General features: G+C 37.8%; 1 protein-coding gene across 5 annotated transcripts in view; it reads left to right on the top strand.

Moving 5' to 3' along the window:
* Nucleotides 1-22898, top strand: part of ATP11A (ATPase phospholipid transporting 11A) — a 122170-nt gene that overhangs the window by 75996 nt on the left and 23276 nt on the right. For all 5 annotated transcript variants that reach the window (XM_074561289.1, XM_074561251.1, XM_074561280.1 and 2 more), the window contains exons 8-19: nt 2157-2207; nt 4448-4512; nt 6081-6162; nt 7442-7592; nt 8766-8963; nt 11842-12015; nt 13413-13576; nt 13873-13944; nt 18540-18613; nt 18877-18980; nt 20720-20901; nt 21787-22038. In XM_074561289.1, the coding sequence (XP_074417390.1) occupies nt 2157-2207; nt 4448-4512; nt 6081-6162; nt 7442-7592; nt 8766-8963; nt 11842-12015; nt 13413-13576; nt 13873-13944; nt 18540-18613; nt 18877-18980; nt 20720-20901; nt 21787-22038 (1569 nt within the window). The remainder of the gene's footprint in view (nt 1-2156; nt 2208-4447; nt 4513-6080; nt 6163-7441; nt 7593-8765; nt 8964-11841; nt 12016-13412; nt 13577-13872; nt 13945-18539; nt 18614-18876; nt 18981-20719; nt 20902-21786; nt 22039-22898) is intronic.

The following is a 22898-nucleotide window of genomic DNA, read 5'->3' as shown; positions in this document are numbered from 1 at the left end:
TAACTAAAGTAACCATCACAAAATGGTCAAGTGGCTTAAAAAGATGCCTGCAAAGAAACCACAGATTGAAGATACTAATAATGCAAGCACAGGTGAACAACAAGAAAAAGGCAAACTCTTCTCCTCGTATGAGCTCTTCATCAGCCACATTACGAGGTAAAAACAATGCCAATTTAATCAGATGTGACAAGAAGTCAGCTAAAAAAATTTGAAAATATCAAGACTATTTGAAATTCAGATTTACGTCTGTTATCATTAACAATCAACCTCACCCTACGTGCTTTGAGATATTAGCTAATGATAGTATGATGCCATTATTATTAGCAAGACATTTAAAAACTAAGCATTTAGAACATGAAGAAAAGCCCCTACAATTTTTTAGCAATGTTTAAAGTCTTGCAGTACACAGTACTGTACGAGATTTCACTAAACTTAATGATAAATCTTTAGAAGCCTCTTTTGAGGTTTCTTTCTTAATAGTGAAAGACAAAAACCCACATACTATGGGGAAACACTTGTTCTTCCTGCTACAGTAAAAATAGGTGAAATAATACACAAAAGCCAATATGGTTACAAACTAAAATGCACGCTTTTGTGGGCAAATACTGTTGGAAGATGCATAGAAAACATTGCTTATTTCTGAGGTGTGGAGGTATCTGTTTTCCCTGATCTCAGTGACAAGGAACTGGTCTAGAAATCTGCAAGGGAACAGATTCTTTAGAAAACCAATTCCATGAATGGCTTGATCATTTTTTAAATACCTGGCTTACAAATTGAAGGGCCAGAAGTTGAAGCTTGTGCTACTAGAGATGGTGGAATTTATTGGGACAACTGATGACCAATGAAATAATGAGAACACTTATCAGTAGACAGCTTCTATCTTTGCTAATTTTGACTTGGCACTTTACCTCTCAACAAACCACAGTGGTGAATCTTTCTTTCCAAAGGCACATGGTCATCTTACATCATTTACATCATTACCCTTCCAGGGAAGCAGACCCACCAATTCCCCATATTTTCCTCTGCTATCCAGAATGCTAATGTCCAGTTTGGTTTGAGGTTACCCAGTTGGACAGTGGTATTGCAAATACAGTGTACTGAATCTGCCTGGAAGGAGGTTAATTTTCTTCATAGCAACCCATGCAGTGTGGTGGTTTTGATTTGTGAGTAAAACGGTGCTAATAACACATGATGTTTTAGTTATTGCTGAGCAGTGCTTGCACAGTGTCAAGGCTTTCTCTGTTTCTCACTTTGCCCCCCCAGCAAGTAGGCTGGGAGTTGACGCAGGCCGGGACAGCTGACCAGAGAGCTATTCTGTGCCATATAATGTCATGCTCAGCAATAAAACTGGGTGTGTAGTCTTTCCAAAGTAGCTGTTACTTGGAGGGCAGCTGCGGTTGCCCAGACTTGGCTTATGAGAGGTGGTGAGTGGTTGCCTTTGCATCGCTTGTTTTTTTCCTTTATTTATTAAATTGTCATTATCTGGCTTTTGCTCTTCTGATTGTCTCCCCTGTCCTGCTGAGGGGGGCTTGTGGGTGCTTAGTTGCTATCCAGGATGAATCCACCAAATATAGATAAAATGTACTTGGAGATTTTCAGAGGGAAAATTGCTTACTGGCTTTATACTTTTGTTTTGTTTTTAACTCAGTTGTAGGTTTTAAGTTTTGTAAAGGATAATAATCACACTGTTACTTATCTCAGGTAGCACAGAGAATAAGATTTCTTGTGTAATTAGAAGATTTATTAATAGTTTTATAACCTTTTATATCTTTTTGTATGCAGACTTTACACTGACTTACTCTTCTGTGTATTTTTTTTATCTACATGTTCTAAATGTATCCATAGGTGTCTCTCTATTCTTGTTTACTTCCTGAATAATCAGAGCATGTTTAATTGGAAGCTGTTTGCTCGTTGTAATAAATACTTTCTACAAAATGCTTCTAAAATAAACTATTCTCACATATACCTTTTAAAGATTTTTAAAAGTGAGAGTAATTTGCTTTTTTAAGTGTGTGTGTGGTATATATACATCTGTGTATAGAGAGAGTGACATGTCCTTGTAGTGTACATTTGAAAAACTGAAATACTGTGACACACGTACATAAAAATACACAAATTAGCAGTGCTGTTAAACTACTTGTGTATTTTCGTTGCAGATTTGTTGGTCGAATAAATGTTTACCACGATAGGAATGAGCCTACTGCAAGGTAGGAAAAATCCAGAGTTTTCTACTCATTTATTGATTTTTAGAGTTAAGTAAGTATCAACAGTGAGAATTACCTTTGTTTCACCAACATTGTGCTGCATTATCTTATTGATAGACTATTTTTCTCTTAAACGTTTACAGACTGTAATTTCATTATCATAAATATTTCATCTTTTGATGGGTTACATTTCGCTTATTTTATGTCTTCATTCAACTTCAGTTTTTATGTAATTATGTAAATATGTATTTAGTTTGTAAATTATGTTGATAGGATTTTGACAGTACTTTGATAATACTGCTCCATTATCATGGGGTCTTGGTATTGCCCCAAACGGTATGAATAGTATCACTTGTGTATTGCTTATTTTTCTTCTTCATCTTAGAGGAGAATGAGCATGTCAAACATCATGTTTAGTTTTACTAGAGATGTTTTTACATTTGTCTAAAATGTCCACAATGCTGTGTGTATTCAGAAAGGCAAGGTCCAAGGAAATGCATTTTGTCTGTGGTGTAGGAAATGGTGGTCTATTACCTCGGGTCTGGCACCTAGAAGGATCTGCTGGCTCTGCAAATCCATCCTGAAGTGAATGTGGTGCATTCTGCTCAAGGAGCAGTTTGTAGCCCAGGACGTTCCTTGTCCAGCAAACAGAGAATCAAAATGAAGCAGTACAAAAGAGGCACGAGTCTTTTTGTCTTTTCTGCCTCGGATCTTCTGTTTACCCAGCAAGGACTTGCTGTACCTGATTTTGTTCAGGACCTTGCCACAAAGAGGCAAAGCAATAGGAGAGAAAGGCTTCTTGCTCAGGTGATGTCCTAGAACCCAGCATTTGGGAACTTACTCCATTCTGGCTATAAGTGCCTTCCTAACCTCAATGTGTCTGTAGAGATGTGATTTTCTATCTCAGAAGCAAAGAGGAGGGGAAATCTGGCTGCTGGCTGTGTCAGCATCATAGCTCCCAGGAAATACCTGTATTAACTGCACTGCAACGCAGTGCAAAAATCTCTGTCACCATCCACAGTGAACATCTCTCAGCTGTTCTGGGCTGTATTCTTCCTGGGGTTCCTCAGATAAGAGGGTCAGGCAGAGCATTGGCCACGTGAGCTGTACTTTCAGGGAGTATGCATCATTTCCTGAGGATCCTACTCTCCTTTCCTCGTTGAGTGATGTATCATTTAATAGTAGATTGCTGCAGTCTGCTGCGAGAACAGTCTTTTTTGCTTCTTTCACTTTAAGGATTCTTTTGTCTAATAATATTGGTTGGAAATGGACTTAGGTGGGAGATGAAAGGAAAATAAGCAGAAAATACCTTTTTAATCTCAACAGCATGATATTGATTTGTGTATAACACTGTATTCCTTGGACAACACTATTAGAACAATTGGTATTTTTTGCTATTTTGGTGTATAGTAACCCAAATCATTCATATAACATCACTCCAGTGGTTTAAATGGAACTAGTTTCAGGTTTTACATCAGAGTTATGGCCCTGGGGTTTTTGTTTGTTTGGGGTTTCTTGATTTTTGGGCGGGTTTCATGCCACAACAACATGTTGAATAACATTCAGAAATACTGAATTTACTGCTTGGGTTTTTTTCCATAGCTGTATAAATAAGAGTCTGACAATTTTGTGTTCTGACTGTCTATAAAGTGCGTTCTGACTGTCTATAAAGTAGTCTTTGATTTTTTGCTCGTATAGTCGTTTGTATTACATATCATGCTCCAAAATACTATTTTTAAACTGCATGGGGATACTTATGTTAATTCCCCCTACTTCTCAATAATTTTTTTTACCTATATTCATCTTTGTGCTTTGAAAAGTATATGGTAAGTATCAAACAAATCTGTATACCATTTATACGTAAAATAAAATGGAAGGATGTATTGTCCTTAGTAAGTAATCTTAACATGCAGGACACTATAGTTTATATAAGCCTAAAAAAGACTGGCATCAGTATTTTTAAAAATAAGCACCTTACAATCCAGATGATGAATCTTTATTTAGTTACCTACGTATTTGGGGTTTAGATGGGTTTAAGACTTGGATTGTGAAATTATGAGCTTAATTTTAGGTATCTATTTTTTATTTTTTTATTTTTACTTTATTTTCGCTTTGAATTCTGCCTAGTAATTTTGTTACACAAAAATAATTGAGTAAAACTAATTGCTTGTGGTTTATGTGGCTTCCACTAAGGCCTGCTGTTTCTCTTTAAATGTTTATATTGTAATACTTATCTTTTCCAGGCCATTAGGATCTGAAAATCTGCTTCTTAGAGGAGCTACTTTAAAGAACACAGAAAAAATCTTTGGTAAATATTTCTATTGATTATTTAAACAGATGCTGAAGTAATAAGCAAACATCAAACAAGGTTACAACCCTGCAGTTGCTACTGAACATAGGATTTCTATTAAATCACTTGATTTACAACTTTTTTTTTAAGGTTTACTGTGGCTATAATTGCAGTAAATTAACTGTTGTTGTGGTGTACAATGACTAGAGAGATTTTTGGGAGGGGGATTTTTCTAGTTTAGTCTTCAAGGATTAGTGAAGGTGACTCAAATTCTTCATGTAAATATATGGCTTTTGAACAAGCATTGTGAATTAATGTTGTTGTCTTAAAGCAGTTAATGAGCTGTTAAAAAACATGAAATATGTTTTGCTTATTTGTTGGAACAGATAGATAACCCAACCAGATAGAAATACAGCTTATAAAAAAAAAAATATCCACTTAAACAGTTCCTGGTTAAAATTGGACTTTCTGCTGGCCAGTGTATTTTGTGTATATGACTTGTCTTTGTTCCTGGAATATTTTGAATATTTTAGCAGAAATAGGAAGCAGAAACAGAGATATATTTTTTGGAAATTCTTTGAGAAAATGTAGTGGGAGTGTAGTTCTGTTACAAGTCACTTTTTGCTGGTGACGAAAGGGATACAGGTCATCCTCTATCATATACAACGTCCCTGTTCCCAAGAAAGATCATAGATAGCCAGGAACTACTTAGCCTAAAATACCAAAATCTTGCAACTTTTTCTACAAAAAGAGTGTAAAAAGTATGTATTAATTAAAACTTGCTCTCTTTGCTTTTAATTGTAATCTAAAATAGATGAACTAATATAATTAATTTATAGTAAGTATTTCTGTAAACTTTGGAGGATGGTTTTAATATATCTGTTAACTTGTATATTGGGCAGAGATGTTCCTAATAGGAATGGTTGTTTCTGCTCTGCCGAATACATGGAGTGGTTGCCATTACCCCGGTACAATTCATAACCTAAATTATTTTATTTTAGCAATGTACAGGTGTGCTGGTTTAATAAGTATTTTAAACCCATCTTCTTGTTTACAGCTTCTTTCAATTGGTGTATTTAATCTTCTGAAGTTTAGTCTCTCAATCTGTGTTATTAATAGGAAATTGATAACATCAAAAGATCACTGTTTTCATGAATTATTAAATTTTCCTGAAGCAAACAAAATTGATGGCTGCCTTTTATTCTTTTTGGAAGTATCCTGTAGTAGCCCTATCTAGATTTTCTTTTACAATGTATGACTTAGATTCTACAATTAAAGCCAAAAAAAAAACTTTAAACCATAAGGGAATGTATTCAAAACCCAGCTTTGGTTTGGCTTTAGTACATGGCAAATGTTAGAAATTGGAAACTGACTCTGAAACGGGATGTAAATGCTGCTTAAAATTTCCCTCTAAGAAGCAAGGTATTAAAGCCGTTTCTAGTTTTTGAGTATCATGCAAATTTGTGTTCTTTTTCCTCAAACTACAGAGACTTAAGAAATGACAGAGTATAATAATCTAGTGAATTGTACTTTTATTAAGTTACTGTACTGTGAAATCTTTAGTAAAACAAGTTGTCTAATTTTAGGTGTTGCTATCTACACTGGCATGGAAACTAAGATGGCATTAAATTACCAGGCAAAATCACAGAAGCGATCTGCTGTGGAAAAGTAAAATTTCTCTTTTTTTTTTTTTTTTTTTTTGGGGGGGGGGTGTGGAAAACCACATGATTGAATGGTGGAAAAAAAGGGGATGTTTTTTTCTTGCAAAAAGTGTATGTTCCATTGATTTAAATCAAAAAAAGAGATAGAAGGACTTAAAATTTGCTTTTTTGGTGTGTTATTTTTTACTTATAAAAATGAGTCATATAAATGATATTCTCAATACTGAATTATTATTAAATGTTAAGTGTTAAAAAAAAAAAGCCAGCTTAATGTAATGCTTACCTATGCAAGATATGTTGTGTTTTGCTGCTGTTCTGGAAGACACTTCTTTCACTGGCTGGAGTACACCTACTGACGCTTTTTTCAAGACCGTGTGCTTCAATATCCTAACATTCCTTTTTGCTGCAATTAAGTCTTGAATTCAGTAAAAATAATTCTATTCATGCACTTGACCTCAGATCAACTGCAGTAACACAGAGCCTGTCTGTGGCATGTTTTCTGTGGTTTAGTTAAAATTAAAAGTTTCATAGAGGCATAGATGATGGGAAAGGAAGGCACTGCTGTCCTCAAGGGATCAGCTGACATTGGTTGCTTACTTTTCTAAAATAGAGATTATTTTCTAGTCCTACTCTGCTATCTGAAATCATCAGGTCCGAGTAAAGTGTCCATCCTTGAAAAAAAAAAAAGGTGTCATTGATTAAGGCAAGGCGTACTGACCAGCTGACAGCCCTTCTCTTATACAGTGACTGAGCAATGATGATGTGTCTCTTTCTATTGTTACCGATGTATAACCCATGGCTTTTAATTCATGCCTATGGTTAATGTAAATATAATTTTAAATGTGAAATTTTCTTGCTTTGCTTTTTTTTAGATCCGTCTAGAAACAGTTGAACCATTACAGCTACATAGCACAGATTTATATTTCTATAAAAGTACTTACTTCAGTGTTTTTATATTGGTTCAGGAAAATGGCATAAAAAGGTCTGCAGATACAAGCCTGGTTATTCTGTTATGATTCCATCTATGCTGTTGTTTTCACTAATGTACTAGGTTTGGTACTGTATCACACACATTTTGGAAACAATTATAGCAGTTAACATTTTAAATAGAAAACGGTCCTCAATAATATTTTTCTTCTTTGGGAAAACACTGTGGAATAGTCATTTAACATGATAGCATTGTTAGACTTGCAGAAAACGTTAGACTGAAGCACAAGTATAACATTTTTTAATAAACTATGTAGTTAATATGCTAATGGAATTTTATGTTGCCTTTTTTTTTTTAGATCAATGAATGTATTCCTTATTGTATACCTCTGCATTCTCATCAGTAAAGCACTAATAAATACTGTCCTGAAGTATGTCTGGCAGAGTGAACCATTTCGTGATGAGCCATGGTATAATCAGAAAACAGAGCCAGAAAGGAAAAGAAATTTGGTATGGAAATAAATTAAAATACCAAAAAAGTTTCACTAAACACTTAATTTATAAGAATCCTACTAGAAAAGTATATACAGCCTGCTTAGTTACCAATGAAAAATTATTGCTTTTATTGCTAACAATGGTGATAGTATATTTGTAGAAAGATTGTATATTAAATTTTTGCACTTAAGTTGTATGTGTGAAATGATGAGAAAATATCTGTCTTAGTCTAGAAAGCCTCATGAAAGTGTTCTGGAGTTTCTTGTCATTGATGTGAATTATGAAAGAACTGACCTCTTGCAGAGAAATATAGGACTGAAACGAGTCCCATAACTATTGGCAGTTATATAATGGATGTTTTCAAAAGAATCTGATGTAGGGATCTCTAAAAATACCCCTCAAAAGTTTAGTTTCGTATAGCCCTGTAACTCTGCCATGAGCACTAGGGACCAGCAGCAGAGTTGCCAGTGTCCAGTGGCGTTACAGGAGCAAGGACATAGTCCAGAACGGATTCCCAGGTCATCCAAAGCAATGAACTGAACCCAGCACTACAGAAAGCATAATGTTATTTCACTAAAACCTTCTTATCCACCTAGGGGAAAATTTCCTTCTTTATCTTAAGTGATGAGCACACACTAGCCAGGCATATTCTATATTTCTCTCACCACCAGTAACGCTATCGCAACCTGCTTGGCAGGTTGACTATACCTCCAGCTAGTCTCCACTTGTGAAAAAATCGAGCCAGGTTATTCTACGTGTCTTGAGAAAAGGAAGGGAAACCCTTTATTAATGAAATGCTGCCTGTAGTTCTATGGTATTCTGGTAATTTGCGAGCATACATTTTATTCTTTTCCTTGTTCTCTTACAAATGTTCACCATTCGTATATAATCACTTCCGTTATTTGCTCTAGAACTTTACAACAAGGATGTGTACCTGTACTCTACACCAGTATGTCTGTAAAGAAAAATAGAAAGTTTAAAAGGTTTTTTTCTTCATGCTGAATTAGTTGTGATGTTATAAATCATGAACGTATCCATCCATCCTGTGCCAAACTGTGAGCTGTGTAAGGTGTTGCTTGCTTTTTGAAAGTTACTAGAAAAAAAAACAAACCTGCAAATGTATGTAGTTAACCTTTGGTTTTTGATGGTACATGAAAAATCAGTATTTTCATCTTGTTTCTTTGGCAGTTTCTTCAAGCTTTTACGGACTTCCTTGCGTTCATGGTTCTTTTCAACTACATTATTCCTGTATCCATGTATGTCACTGTGGAAATGCAGAAATTTCTTGGTTCTTATTTCCTTACATGGGATGAGGAAATGTTTGATGAGGACACAGGTGAAGGACCACTGGTGAATACTTCTGACCTCAATGAAGAGTTGGGACAGGTAAATTTCATCAAATGATAAATTTTTCAGCTGTTTCTACCATAATTTTTTATTTTAAATTTTCACTTCAAATTTTTTTTTGTCAGCTTAATGTGCATTTTCTTTAGTGCTGATGAATTTTTAAAATAAAATTTGAGATCTTCTGATTTTCAGAATCAAAAATTCTAGTTTCTCAGCCAGTCAGTGGAATTCAATTAGCTTTGCTTACTAGTAAAAGATAAACATTTAGGAAGATAACGATTTCTCTCCATTGACTGTAGAGGGAGATTATATAAGCATCTAACTTCCTTAAATTAAAAGTCAGGAAAAAAACCCTTTTTTGTCTGGCTAGACTGACACCAAATTTCCATACCCAGTAAAATGATTGACTGTCCCTCTCCTTTTCCAAAAGAAATTCTATCTTTAGTGTTCAGTCTTAAGAAAGTCATCACCTTGACAATGATACAGACGTACATTTTTGAGAAAATCTTTAGGATCTCTAGAAAGTAAAAATGTTTTCATAGGTTTTCAAATAAAATAAATAAGATGGTGTATTTCTTCATTTTTGTACAGCCAGACTAGTAATTAAGCTTTTAGGGGCACATATCTATTTGGATAAAACAAGGTACCAAGTATTTTATTATTATGGAAGTCAACACTTGTCTCCCATAAAGTCCTCATAGACAAGCTGATGAATTATGGACTGGATGAGCAGACAGTGAAGTGGATTGAAAACTGGCTGAATGGCCACACCCAGAGGGTGGTGGTCAGCTGTGCAAAGTCTAGTGGGAGGCCAGTAACTAGTGGTGTACACCAGAGTTCAGTACTGGGTTCAGTCCTCATCATTAATGATCTGAATGATGGGGCATAGGGTACCCTCGTGGCCATCCAGATGGAAAGCAGCTTGGCATAAAAGGACCCAGGGACCTGCTGCACACCAAGTTGAGCATGAGCCAGCAATGTGCCCCTAGGGCAAAGAAGATGAATGGTATGCTGGACTGCATCAGACAAAGTAGTGCCAGCAGGTGGAGGGCGGTGATCCTTCTCCTCTACTGTGGACTGGTGAGACTACATCTGGAGTGTACTGTGTCCAGTTCTAGGCTCCCCAGTACATGAGAGCCATGGACATGCTGGAGTGAGTCCAACTGAATGGCCACAAAGATGATGAAAGGACTTGAGCATCTCTCATGTGATGACAGGATGGGGACTGGAGAAAAGAAGGCTCAGGGAGGATATCATCAATGTACATAAATACCTGAAGAGAGCACCTGGAGAGTGCAAAGAGGACAGAGACAGGCTCTTTTTAGTGGTGCCCAGTGACAGGACAAGAGGCAATGGGCACAACCTGAAACAGGAGAATCTATCTGAACATCAGGAACCACTGTTTTACTGTGGCGGTGACTGAGTTGCCTAGGGGGGCTGTGGAGTCTCCCTCCTTGGAGATATTCAAAAGCTGTTGGAACATGGTTCTGGGCAGCTGGCTCTAGGTGTCCCTGCCTGAGCTTTGGGGTTGGATGACGTGACCTCTGGAGGTCCCTTACGACCTCAACCATTCTGCGGTGCTGTTATAAAAAATAACTTACTACTACTTGATTTAAGCATCTTCCCAAGAATGGGACCCTCATCGTACTTGGCATTATCAGTACCAATCCAATTAACTAAGTTTTGCATTTGCATTTTGAAAGATATTATGTATTGTATTTCTAAGGCTTTTGATGGTGCATCATTATTTGTGCTTGTAGCAAATAGTGTCATATAGACGCTTTATTTCTTTTTTTGTGTGTGTAATGGGTGTTGATCCCAAAACAACACACTGAATGAATATAAAAGACCTTTGCTTGATAACATTTTATATCTGTTATAAATGTATTATGGAACAGAATATAGGAGTTGAGGTGAAAGAAAATCCATATAAATTCTCTCTACTTTGAAAAGACTTAAATACGGGTATTGTGTCCATAGATAACAAACCACTGGAAAATTTGGAAAATTGCCTTTTCAGATTAATGAATATTAGAAAAGTCAGTCTAGGAGGAAAGTTCAAATATTTAATAACCTTTTTTCCAACTGAGACCAAAAATTATTTTTTTTATTTTGTTTGATTCACTTGGTAAATGTTGAGGTTTGTTAAATAACCTGATAAATAGTAAATAATTAGCTTACTTCCAGTGTTTAATTTCTAACCTTACATAATGTTCCTAGTTTATCAAATATATACATGCAGTCTGTACACAATAGCTATATCAAATATCCAAATTGAGCTTATGCTGATCTAGCTGTTCTGGTTTATAGTTCAGGTTTTGGGTTTATTTTTTATGTTGTTATCCTTAAATGCTGGGGCTCATTGTAAAAGATAAAATTAATGAAAACTTTAATACTGAGACAAAAGGAATGTTTCCAGGGCAATCACAGTGTGTATGTGTATAACTGTGACCATTAATCCAGAATCCTCATTTACGCTAACATAATTGTAGTGGGGAATTCTGATATTATCCCAAGGACTGTTCTGACAGTAATGGATCTGAATCCAGACACATACATTAAATAATGATCCCTGGCAAATGGAATTTGCTTGCATTTTGTTTCTTGCTGCAAGACATATATTCATGGAAAGATATTAAAAACCAGAAAGGAGCTTGAGACGAGCGAAAATAGGTTATTTTATATATGTTACGAGGCAAAAGATAGCTTTGCTGATACTCTTGTATGCTAAAATCTTTCCGTGACCACATTTCCATGGAAGATGATTCCCAAAAGAAATTGTTGTTCCTTTTCTGAAAGAGACTGCATAAGGATCTTTAAAAGAAGGTGTAACCCAGTAATAATCTCAGTTATATTAAGAGACCTTGGAAAATCTCCGTTCATATTCCTGCTGTTTTTAATTTGTGCTCGTTTGCAGATTGAGTATGTCTTCACAGATAAAACAGGAACGTTAACTGAGAACAACATGGAATTCGTAGAATGTTGCATTGAAGGGCATGTTTATGTACCACATGTTATCTGTAATGGCCAAATTCTCCACAATTGTACAGGAATTGATATGATCGATTCTTCTCCAGGAGGAAGTGGAAAGGTATGATGACTTTCTAGGTTCTTGTTTTTTACAATGAAGCATGAAAATGTAACTATGCTAATGAAGGGAATATTAGAAATATAACATCCTTCAATTTAATCAAAGTAGATACCTGCAAGAAAAGCATCACGACATAAACGTTTTCCTTTTCTAGTTCAGAGTAAGATTTTGATGCTGAATAGGAAATTTCCCAGCTTAGTGCAGCTGTAAAACAGCATTAAAAAAAAAAAAACAAAATAGAACTTTCTCTGTTAATAGCTAAAGAAATATTATAGCTGGTTTCCATTTAACATTAGCTAGAGTTGAGAAAGCAAGGCAGGAAACCCCTTGAGGGGGAAAATGAGTGCTCAATGCAAACAAACACTTATTTAGTCATCAGTAAGTGAAGATGGTGCCAGAGAATGGTTTTTGATCAAATTAATTTACTTTTAAATGTGACTGAATATAGCCACATCTGAAATGTGCTACAGACAGCATGTATGTGCTGTGGCACTTTTGCTATGTAAAGCAAAATAAGTTAGTTGAAGGTTAAAGAGACCTCAAATGTCAACCAGTGAGCAGTGTGTAAATGTGCAGGATAATCTTAGCCAAGGGCCAATATTTTTTTAAATATGTTGCAAATCATACTTTGGCCATACCCTTCAATATAGCAAAACAAGGCGCCTCTTAAAATATGCTGGTGTAATTCAACAGCCTTATGGCTCTCACCTGTGGCCCTCAGAAGATGGTCCCAAGGTATACTGCATTTTTATCTTGGAATTACAGTGACACAGTTTGTATTGAAGAGCAAAGAATAAGATTCAAATGCAAAGATACAGTTAGAACACAGCCAATTATCCATGAAATAGAGATCTCTTTCTGATGCGATTCCTAAGCCAGAAAAAAGAAATGGATAAGCCGTTATTACCAAATAATCTGAAACTTCATAGAAGTTGTTGGCTCCAGCTGCCAAAGCGCCCACAATTTTTTTATTTTATGTAGCTCTGAGAGGTGTTCAAACTGTGTAAGAAATTGAAATCTGCAAACACATGTGCTCCAGGTGCTGCGTCCCTCTGTCTGGGTTCAGGGCTCCTAAAATTGTTCTTTGACTAGTATTAATATATGTTGTTAAAGTTTAAACAAAAGTAAAGCAAAAATCCTTTAGCTACATCTGGGAACTCAGAGGAGGCAAAAGAAGCACGATCTTTTTTGAGCATCAGTGGCTTGACTTGCACGGCCTAGCAGCTGTGTGGTTACCACTGGGAAAGACTTGGCTCCCCCGAAAGGCAGGTGACACTGCCTTTACCTGATAATACAGTCATAATCAATGACACTGCTAACCTTCAAAAAAATTTTTTTTTCAAAGGAATACTCAAAAGTGATAACACATAATGATGACCGTTTCTTTTATTTTTTAGGAAAGGGAAGAACTATTTTTCCGAGCTCTTTGTCTTTGCCACACAGTTCAGGTAAAAGATGATGACAGCGTAGATGGATTGAAGAAAAATCAGCTCTCAAGAAGATCTTGTATATATATATCATCATCACCTGATGAAGTTGCTTTAGTTGAGGGAATACAGAGGTATGTGTGTAATTAGGTATTACACTTTTTTAAATTTGGAGATCCCAATCACTGAAGTTCAAAATTGTTTTCAGCACAGAAATCCTAATAACAAACACCAAAACATATAGAGGTGATAATTTTTCTTAACATATATTCATGATTATTCATATTCATAAATCAAATAAAAAACAGTTTGGGGCTTTGTTTTTTTTCTTTCAGAAGATAAACTCAGTCTTAACTCCTTAGGACATGCTTAAACTGGATAATTATTTATTTGTTGTATTCATTCTCTTGATGTGTGTCTCGTTTTGCAGACTTGGTTACACCTATCTAAGGCTGAAGGACAATTTTATGGAGATCTTAAATCGGGAAAATAACCTAGAGAAGTGAGTGGTTAAAAATATAACAAAATGGACTGACAAGGAATTTTTATTGTTGTGTTTAATAAATCATTATTTCCCTATACATTAATTTTTAATTCAGATAATTCAGAAATTGTACATTTTAGTAGAAAAATAAAGGAGCTACTAATATTGATAATTTTATATAGACCCTGTAGTTTTATATTTTCACTTAGTCTGCTAGTTGGACAGTATATGCAATATGAAATATTAGTACAACAACAAAAGTGTGATGTAGTGGTTCATGACTTAATCTAATAGTTCCTAAGTTTCAGGAACTATGGGTATTTTTCCTTTGTTATATGGTAAATATTTTTTTCTTAATAGAAAACGGTATGTACCCCATTTGTTGTTGGGATGTACATACTTTTGAAAACGTTACTGTACGCTTGTGTTGATCCTTCCTGATTAAGTCTATTGTGTATCTGGATGTGTACTGTGCGAACTACACAGGGACTCTTGGACATGAATATAGGAACCCTGCTGTTATTTTTACCCCTTTAAGGGGAATATGGAGGGATTTTCTCAAAGGTTACTTCAGACTTTTGAGTCTCAACTCATAAGAACTGGAGTCAGTATAATTTGGTGATTTATAAAAGCATTATAATTATTAGGAATTTTATCCAAAATGCATAATGGTTTGTAGGCATAGGCCTGATCCAGCTTCTTCACAGAGTCACATAATGGTAGGCTTGGAAGGGACCTCTGGAGATCATCTAGTCCAACCCCCCTGCCAGAGCAGGGTCACCTACAGCAGGTTGCACAGGAACGCGTCCAGGCGGGTTTTGAATGCCTCCAGAGAAGGAGACTCCACCACCTCTCTGGGCAGCCTGTTCCAGTGCTCTGTCACCCTCAAAGGAAAGAAGTTCTTCCTCATGTTGAGATGGAACTTCCTATGCTGAAGTTTGTGCCCGTTACCCTCTGTCCTGTCACTGGGCACCACTGAGAAGAGCCTGGCCCCATCCTCCTGACACCCACCCTTTCAGTATTTATAAGCGTTGATAAGATCCCCCCTCAGTTGTCTTTTTTTCAGACTGAAGAAACCCAAGTCCCTCAGCCTTTCTTCATAAGAGAGGTGTTCCTATCCCCTAATCATCTTCGTAGCCCTTTGCTGCACCCTCTCCAGCACTTCCCTGTCCTTCTTGAACTGGGAGCCTGGAACTGGACACAGTACTCCCAGTGTGGCCTCACCAAGGCAGAGTAGAGGGGGAGGATGACGTCCCTTGACCTGCTTGCCACAGTCTTCTTGATGCACCCCAGGATGCCATTGGCCTTCTTGGCCACAAGGGCACGTTGTTGGCTCGTGGTCATCCTGTTGTCCACCAGGACTCCCAGGTCTCTTTCCACCGAGCTGCTCTCCTGCAGGTCAGCCCCCAACCTGTCCTGGTGCATGGGGTTATTCCTCCCCAGGTGCAGCACCCTACACTTGCCCTTATTGAATTTCATAAGCTTTCTCTATGCTGAACTCTCCAGCCTGTGTAGGTCTCTCTGCGTGGGGACACAGCTTTCCAGTGTGTCAGCCACCCCTCCCAGCTTTGTGTCATCAGCAAACTTGCTGAGGGTACACTCTATCCCCTCATCCAGGTCATTGATGAATATATTGAAGAGGACTGGACCCAGTACTGACCCCTGGGGAACACCACTCGTCACTGACCTCCAACTAGACTCTGTGCCCCTAATCATGACCCTCTGAGCTCTGTCTTTCAGCCAGTTTTCTATCCACCTTACTGTCCATTCATCTAACCCACGCTTCCTAAGCTTCCCTATGAGGATGCTGTGGGAGACCGTGTCGAATGCCTTGCTGAAGTCAAGGTAGACAACATCCACTGCCCTCCCCCCATCTATCCATCCAGTCATTCCGTCATAGAAGGCTATCAGATTAGTCAGACATGATTTCCCCTTGGTGAATCCATGTTGACTATTTCTGATAGCTTTCTTTTTCTCCACATGCCTTGAGATGATGCCCAGAACAAGCTGTTCCATCATCTTTCCAGGGATGGAGGTGAGGCTGACCGGCCTGTAGTTCCCTGGGTCCTGCTTCTTGCCCTTTTGGAAGACTGGAGTGACATTGGCCTTCCTCCAGTCCTCAGGCACCTCGCCTGTTCTCCAGGAACTTTCAAAGATGATGGAGAGCAGTGCAGCAATGACTTCTGCCAGCTCCCTCAGCACTCTCGGGTGCATCCCATCAGGACCCATGGACTTGTGGATATCTAATTGACCTAATTGATCTCTCACTTGATCCTCCTCAACCAAGGGAAAGTCTTCCTCTTTCCCTGTTTCCCTGTAATCTTCCCAAGTGGTCAGTCCCTTCTTCCACTTGAGCTTTTTCAGAAGCTCCCTGCTCAGCCATGCAGGTCTTCTGTGTCCCTTGCACAATTTCTTGCTCTTAGGGATTCACCGATCCTGAGCTTGGAGAAAGTGGTGTTTGAATACCAACCAGCTTTCTTGAGCCCTGCTGCCTTCCAGAGCCCTAGCCCACGGGATCTCTTGTTACTTGAAGAGGTCAAAGTTAGCCCTCCTGAAGTCCAAGGTTGTGATTTTACTTCTCATTGTTTTGTGAATACTGCCCATGATCCTGAACTCTATCTTCTCATGATCACTGCAGCCAAGTCTGCCTCCAGCCTTAACGTCCTCCACCAGTCCCTCTGTGTTTGTCAGTACGAGGTCCAGTAGTGCTCCTCTCCTTGTTGTCTCCTGCAGGAGCCTCCTGGACTGTGCATGCCTGGCTGTGTGGTCTTCCCAGAAGATATCAGGGTGATTAAGTCCCCCATAAAATGGTGGGAAATAGTAAAATGTTTTTTTCACTTGAATAACTTGAATAACCAAGGCCTGCAATTGTGAGGCTGCCTTCAGCTGTCTGTAGAAGGCCTCATCAGCTTCCCCATCCTGATCAGGTGGCCTCTAATAACCACCCACAACAGTGTTCCTCATATTCACCTGCCCCTTAATCCTCACCCATAAGCTCTCGACCCTCTCTTCATTCGCCCCCAGTGAGAGCTTGATGCATTCCAGTTGCTCTCTCACATAAAGAGCAACTCCACCACCTCACCTTGCTAGCCTGTCTTTCCTGAAAAGGACATAGCCATCCATGACAGCATTCTAGTCATGTGAGCTGTCCCACCATGTCTCAGTAATTGCAATGAGATCGTGGCCCTGCGACCGCACACAGATCTCCAGTTCTTCCTGCTTATTCCCCATGCTGCGTGCATTGGTATAAGCATTTCAGAGAGGGAGTTGTGTGCGTAGTTTTCACCCTTGAGATGTGGTGTGCCTTCTGGCTCTCAGAAATACTGGGGCACTCTGCCACAAGTGCCGAGCAACTATGCCTAGGCACCTCACCGGCAAGCCCGGTACCATCCCCACCCCTCTTTGAATCTAGTTTAAAGCTCTCTCAATGAGCCCCGATAACTCTTGTCCTAGAACCCTTTTCCCCCTGCAAGATAAGCTATTCCCGCCTGTTTACCAGCACGCCTGGCGTTTTGTAAATCACGCCATGGTCAAAGAACCGGAAGTCCTGCCGGCAGCACCAGGCTTGGAGCCAGGCATTGATCTACTGGTTCCTCCTATTTACCCCCTCATCGTTCCCCGCAACTGGGGGGATAGAGGAGAACACAACTTGCGCTCCTGATCCCTTGACCAGTTGTCCCAGGGTCTTGAAATGTTTCTTCATTGCCCTATTAGGCAATGATTCCTTGTTAGAATCTGTTGTAACTTTTAATGAAATCAACACGGTGGCCTTGCCCAAGTTTGAATTCCAGGCTGTTGTAAGGACTTAGAACTGAATGATCTAATTAAATAAGCAGATCTATTTTATAAGCAAAATATTAACAGAGATGAATCCTGAAGAGATTTGGATTAATGATTGGGATGCTTATGTTTTGGTGGGAAAAGGCCAGGGGGGAGGGGGTGTCTCTTAGATAAAAGGAAATAGGTAAGAGAGTAAATGATAAAAGTATATAAACTGATGAATTATACAGAAACAGTACAACAGGAGCTTGTGTTCATTTTTCCTCCTAGAAAGGAAAGAAACATGGGATAAATGCAAATCATAAAACCAATGGAAAATATAAAACTAGTAAAATGTTTTTTTCACTCGAATAACTTGTCAGTCAACACTTGAGCAAGATTCATGAAATTAGGTGGGCACTTTTGGGAGATAGGAATATTCAAAATTAGAAAAACACTAAATAAATACTTCCGTGTAAACACCTACACATTTAAGTTCTAAGGCTATGCCTAGGTGTTGTAGGTAGGAATTTACTTACTTTATAAGCAATATAGTGCTCTACTGCAAGATTTCTAGTCTTCTGATTACAAAAATTATATTGACTATACATCCAAAGATACTTAAGAACGTCATGCGGACAAATTCTGTTTCAAGTAATTAGAAGCTGAGGGACTCCCCTTTTTATTATTTGTAACTTGTTGTTTCTTTCTGTACTAGTTCCATATTACGTAGTACTCAACATAATTTTCCATGTTAGAAGTCATGTTTTGTTTGATATGCTTGAAGTCATAATAACTAGTTTAGGTTTCTGGAAAAGTAGAGTTGTTTAAAAAATATTCTGTTTCTGTTTCAGGTTTGAATTGTTAGAGGTTTTGAGTTTTGATTCTGTGAGACGGCGAATGAGTGTAATTGTTAAATCTTCAACAGGTAGGGCTGTCACATTCTGTTTCACTTTAGATGTTTCTGTTTCACTTGAATTTATGCCAGATACCAAAGAGTTAAGTATTAATCACAGTCTCTGTGCCTTTCTTTATAAAAAAGGGGGCTGGGTACCAGAGTGAATGCAAATGTTATAAAAAAAAAAAAAAAAAAAAGTTGGAAGAAATTTTTCTGAAGGCTTAGTAATTTAGATGTTTTTTTGAAGAAAGATATACTTGACCATTTTGAATTTCATATGCTGTCTCTTTTAGGTGATATATTTCTGTTTTGTAAGGGAGCAGATTCTTCCATATTTCCTAGAGTTAAAGAAGGCAAAATTGACCAAATACGATCCAGAGTTGAACGCAATGCAGTGGTAAGATTCCATTTTATTGATCTGTTCATGTGATATTGGCGTCAAAGAAAATATTGATTGCTCTGACCTCCTGCTTGATCTGATAACATACTTGTCTTCCCAGGCACTGAGGTTATTCTGTGCCAAAGTGCACACAGGCTGTGTGGGTGGCAGTCTGTGTTACTCCCTTATTTGGATCTATCTTCCATCTCGTCTTCCAAATAGTAGATGTGGTGAGATATGAGTGCATTAGATACGTACAGCTGTATGTTATACCAGAGGTCATCAGTTAGCTTTTTAGTATGGCACTGTCGTGGTTTGAATTAGTTAGTAAATGAAAGAAAAGTGAAGAACTTCGCTGAAAACCTCATCCCTGCTTTTAGTCCCCAGCCTTAGCAATTGTGATTTGCTGCCTTTGATTGCTTTACAAGCTCTTAAAAGAAAAAATCCATTAGAGCACAGTGTAGCAACAAATGCGCTTCTTATGGGGAAACAATGCAGTGATCAGCCTTATACTTAACACTTTTGCTTGCTAAAGATGAGCTATGAACTGCCTGAGCACCTTTAGAAAATATCAGAACTTGGTTTTAGCTAAAAGGTAGTATTTGGAGTTGTAAAATACTGAATTTTGCTGTATCCAAAAATATGCAGAACCCATTGCAATGGAATATGTCTGTCAGTCTTATAAATAGGATAAAAATAGCTGGCATCCCGTACTCAAACTGAAAACAAAGTATTATTACTGATATGTGAAAAGTAGTGTTACCGGCTTTTGTTTTGAAGGGAAACTTCAAAACTCGTTGCCAAAGTGCTTTGTTAAGCTTTACTGTAAGAAACAGATGTCTGGTAATTACAAGTGAAGGAGGCTAATGAAACTAAAGTAAGTGTTTACATATCTATCCGATGTCTGTCAAGAGAGAAATCCAGACCAACAGCTATCTTATCATCGTGGGTAATTAGAAATAGGGCTGGCTCCTACATAGAGAAGCTTCAAGGAGATACAGGCAGCCACCTGGCACCTGCCCTTCTCAATAGCAAGGGTCGGGGAGCTTTTTTAATACTACTTCTTCTTGGATTGATAACAAGTAACTATACAAAGACCTTCTGGATTAAAGTTTATGAAGATAGAGTGTTGAGAGGTAATATATTTGAGTGGCAAAACTTCCTTTCTGTGTTATAGCAGCTTTTTCCTGCCTTACACAGTCTATATACTCCCTTTTTTATTCATCACACAGTCCAGAAGTTTGATCCAATCTGAAACATCCACACTTGACTGAAATGGGACGGTTGGATTTTCACTTTCAGTACTGTCTGTGGTGTTTTGTTCCTGTCTCTGCTGCAACACAGCATCAATATCAGACTTTGCAGAGCTACTATTTATATTATTGTTATTTATTCTGACTCATCCTGCCTAATTATACGCATAGGGAAGGAAACCTCTACCTTGACTCTCCTTTCCCTGGTAATCTTGTACACCCAGTTAGGTCACTGAGCTGTTTCTCTTTTGGAGGACTGAGCTCTGTACCTCAGGTTGTAACTGCTTCCAGGGCAGCACAGAATCAAGCTGACCCATATTCTAGTCTGGATTATACTGTGCTATTCTATACTATACTGACTTCACTGTAAAAGTGAATAGTGGGACTCTTCATGTTAATGGTAAAATCATTCAAAATTTTCAAGTATTCCAGCATACACACCAATAAGAAGTCTAAGAAGAGTTTTCTAAGAGGCATCTTGTTTATTTTGATTACATTCTTTAGGAGGGACTGCGAACATTGTGTGTTGCATATAAAAAGCTCACAGCAGAAGAATATAGCAATGCACAGAAGTTACTCCAGAATGCAAAGTTGGCCCTCCAGGACCGGGAAAAGAAATTGGCAGAAGTGTATGAGAAGATAGAAAGAGATTTTATTTTACTTGGTGCTACAGCTGTTGAAGATCGGTTAGTACATTTCTTAGTTTCTTATGTTTTTAGTGATGTTACCAAAGTGGTTGAAGACTCTTCTTGTGACTCTTTTCTAGATTAGAGATTTATTTGAAAAACCCTTTATTCGAATTAATTCCATAGCCTTAGCTTACTAAAGTTACATGTGGTAAATTTATAATTTAGTAAGCTAGTAACAGTAGCTAATTGTACAAAAATCAGTATATTCAAGCTATTTAGAATCATAGAATTGCCTAGGTTGGAAGGGACCTTACAGATCATTTAGTCCAATCATCAACCTAACTGACAAAAACCATCACTAAACCCTATCGCTAAGCACTACATCTGCCCGTCTTCTAAATACCTCCAGGGATGACGATTCCACCACTTCCCTGGGCAGAAGTTGATGTAATACCTTCATTACATGCAGTTCATGTAATACCTTACTGAACAAATTGTAGGAAAAAGTTTTGGAAGAAAGAACTACAAAGTGGGTATTGAGGAAATGAAAGGAGAATCTCTAGGTCTTAAAAAAAATCAAAAACTGTCTGTTAAAAGTGGGAGGTAGCTTTAATAACTCAGCACTACTTGACTGTTTGATGTCATTAGCTGAAAGCACTGCAAATGTTTTAATTGAAGTACTTGCTGGGGAATGAAGCATCTTGTCTTTCAGGCTATATAAATGAAAGGTGAAACTTTGAGCATTTTGAAAGTGACAAAACTAGTTATTTATAATGTACTACTCCCCTAAACATTTTTAGATTCACACCTTTGGGAAAATTCTTGGATCTGATAACTTCTATTGACATTTTTTATTTGGTTCTGGAAATCTTTCAATAAGGATGCCTGAATTTCTAATTTCCGAGCAATCTGTCAATGTATGTTGTCAATTGACTTCCACAGACTACAAGAAAAAGCTGCTGACACTATTGAAGCACTCCAGAAAGCTGGAATTAAAGTTTGGGTTCTGACAGGAGACAAAATGGAGACTGCTGCAGCTACTTGCTATGCCTGCAAACTCTTCCGGAGAAATACACAAATACTTGAGCTAACCACAAAGAAAATCGAGGAACAGAGTTTACACGATGTGCTTTTTGACCTAAGCAAAACTGTCCTAAGACACAATGGCAGCTTAACCAGGGATACTTTCTCAGGGTAAGGAAAAAGTTGAATTTTCTTTGGCTCCAGAGTTGGAGAATATGCTAAGATAGTAATAGCAGGATTCTGCCTGGTGTTCAAATCGAGGCTGAAAATCTTTTACTATAATACGTCAGACATTCAGTACGTTGCCTGAACTTCATAATAATACATTTTTGGTTGATATCCTTCTATACTATCATTGTATACTAATGGCGTTGCCCTATTTTTGTGCCAATGGTAACAAAGTGCTGAAAATATCTGTGAACTGTTATTAAATATAGTTTACAGTATATTTTAATATTTGTAAAAAATAGCTTGTGTTCTAGTAGTGAAGGCAAAGATGCTTTTTCCTGACAAACATTGGTCCTGGTGAAACCATGTTTGGTGAAAACCCACGCACAGTAGTATAACCTTGGAGCACTGAAACTGGAGCACAAATAAACCTCAGTGTATGTTTATACAACACTCCGCTGAGCTGGAGCCTGAGGCTGCTGTGTAATGCAGGCAAATGCAAGGGTACTGGGAAATAGCTAGTTTGGATGCTGCAGAAAACCGCTCTTGTACAGAGCGTCTTCCCCCATTGTTCAGCATGTGTTACTGTGGTAAACTGTGCTTCATGTGACTACAGTTACACTTCCAGCAATGCCCAAATTATTACAGATATACCACTAATAGATTAATATATATAAAAGAATATTGTAGTATTATAGATAACAAATATAATTATTATATTTTAATATTATGATTGCAGGTATACCTCTATCAGACTTACCCACCACACTAAATGCAAAATATGTAGTATACAGTATACTGTAAATGTGGACAGTGGCCTTATCTCTCCGAGCCAACAAGTCTAATTTAGGCATTTTCTTCAA

The sequence above is a fragment of the Larus michahellis genome, chromosome 1, assembly GCF_964199755.1.
Source record: "Larus michahellis chromosome 1, bLarMic1.1, whole genome shotgun sequence".
NCBI classification, from domain to species: domain Eukaryota; kingdom Metazoa; phylum Chordata; class Aves; order Charadriiformes; family Laridae; genus Larus; species Larus michahellis.
This window is presented reverse-complemented; position numbering and strand designations above follow the sequence as displayed.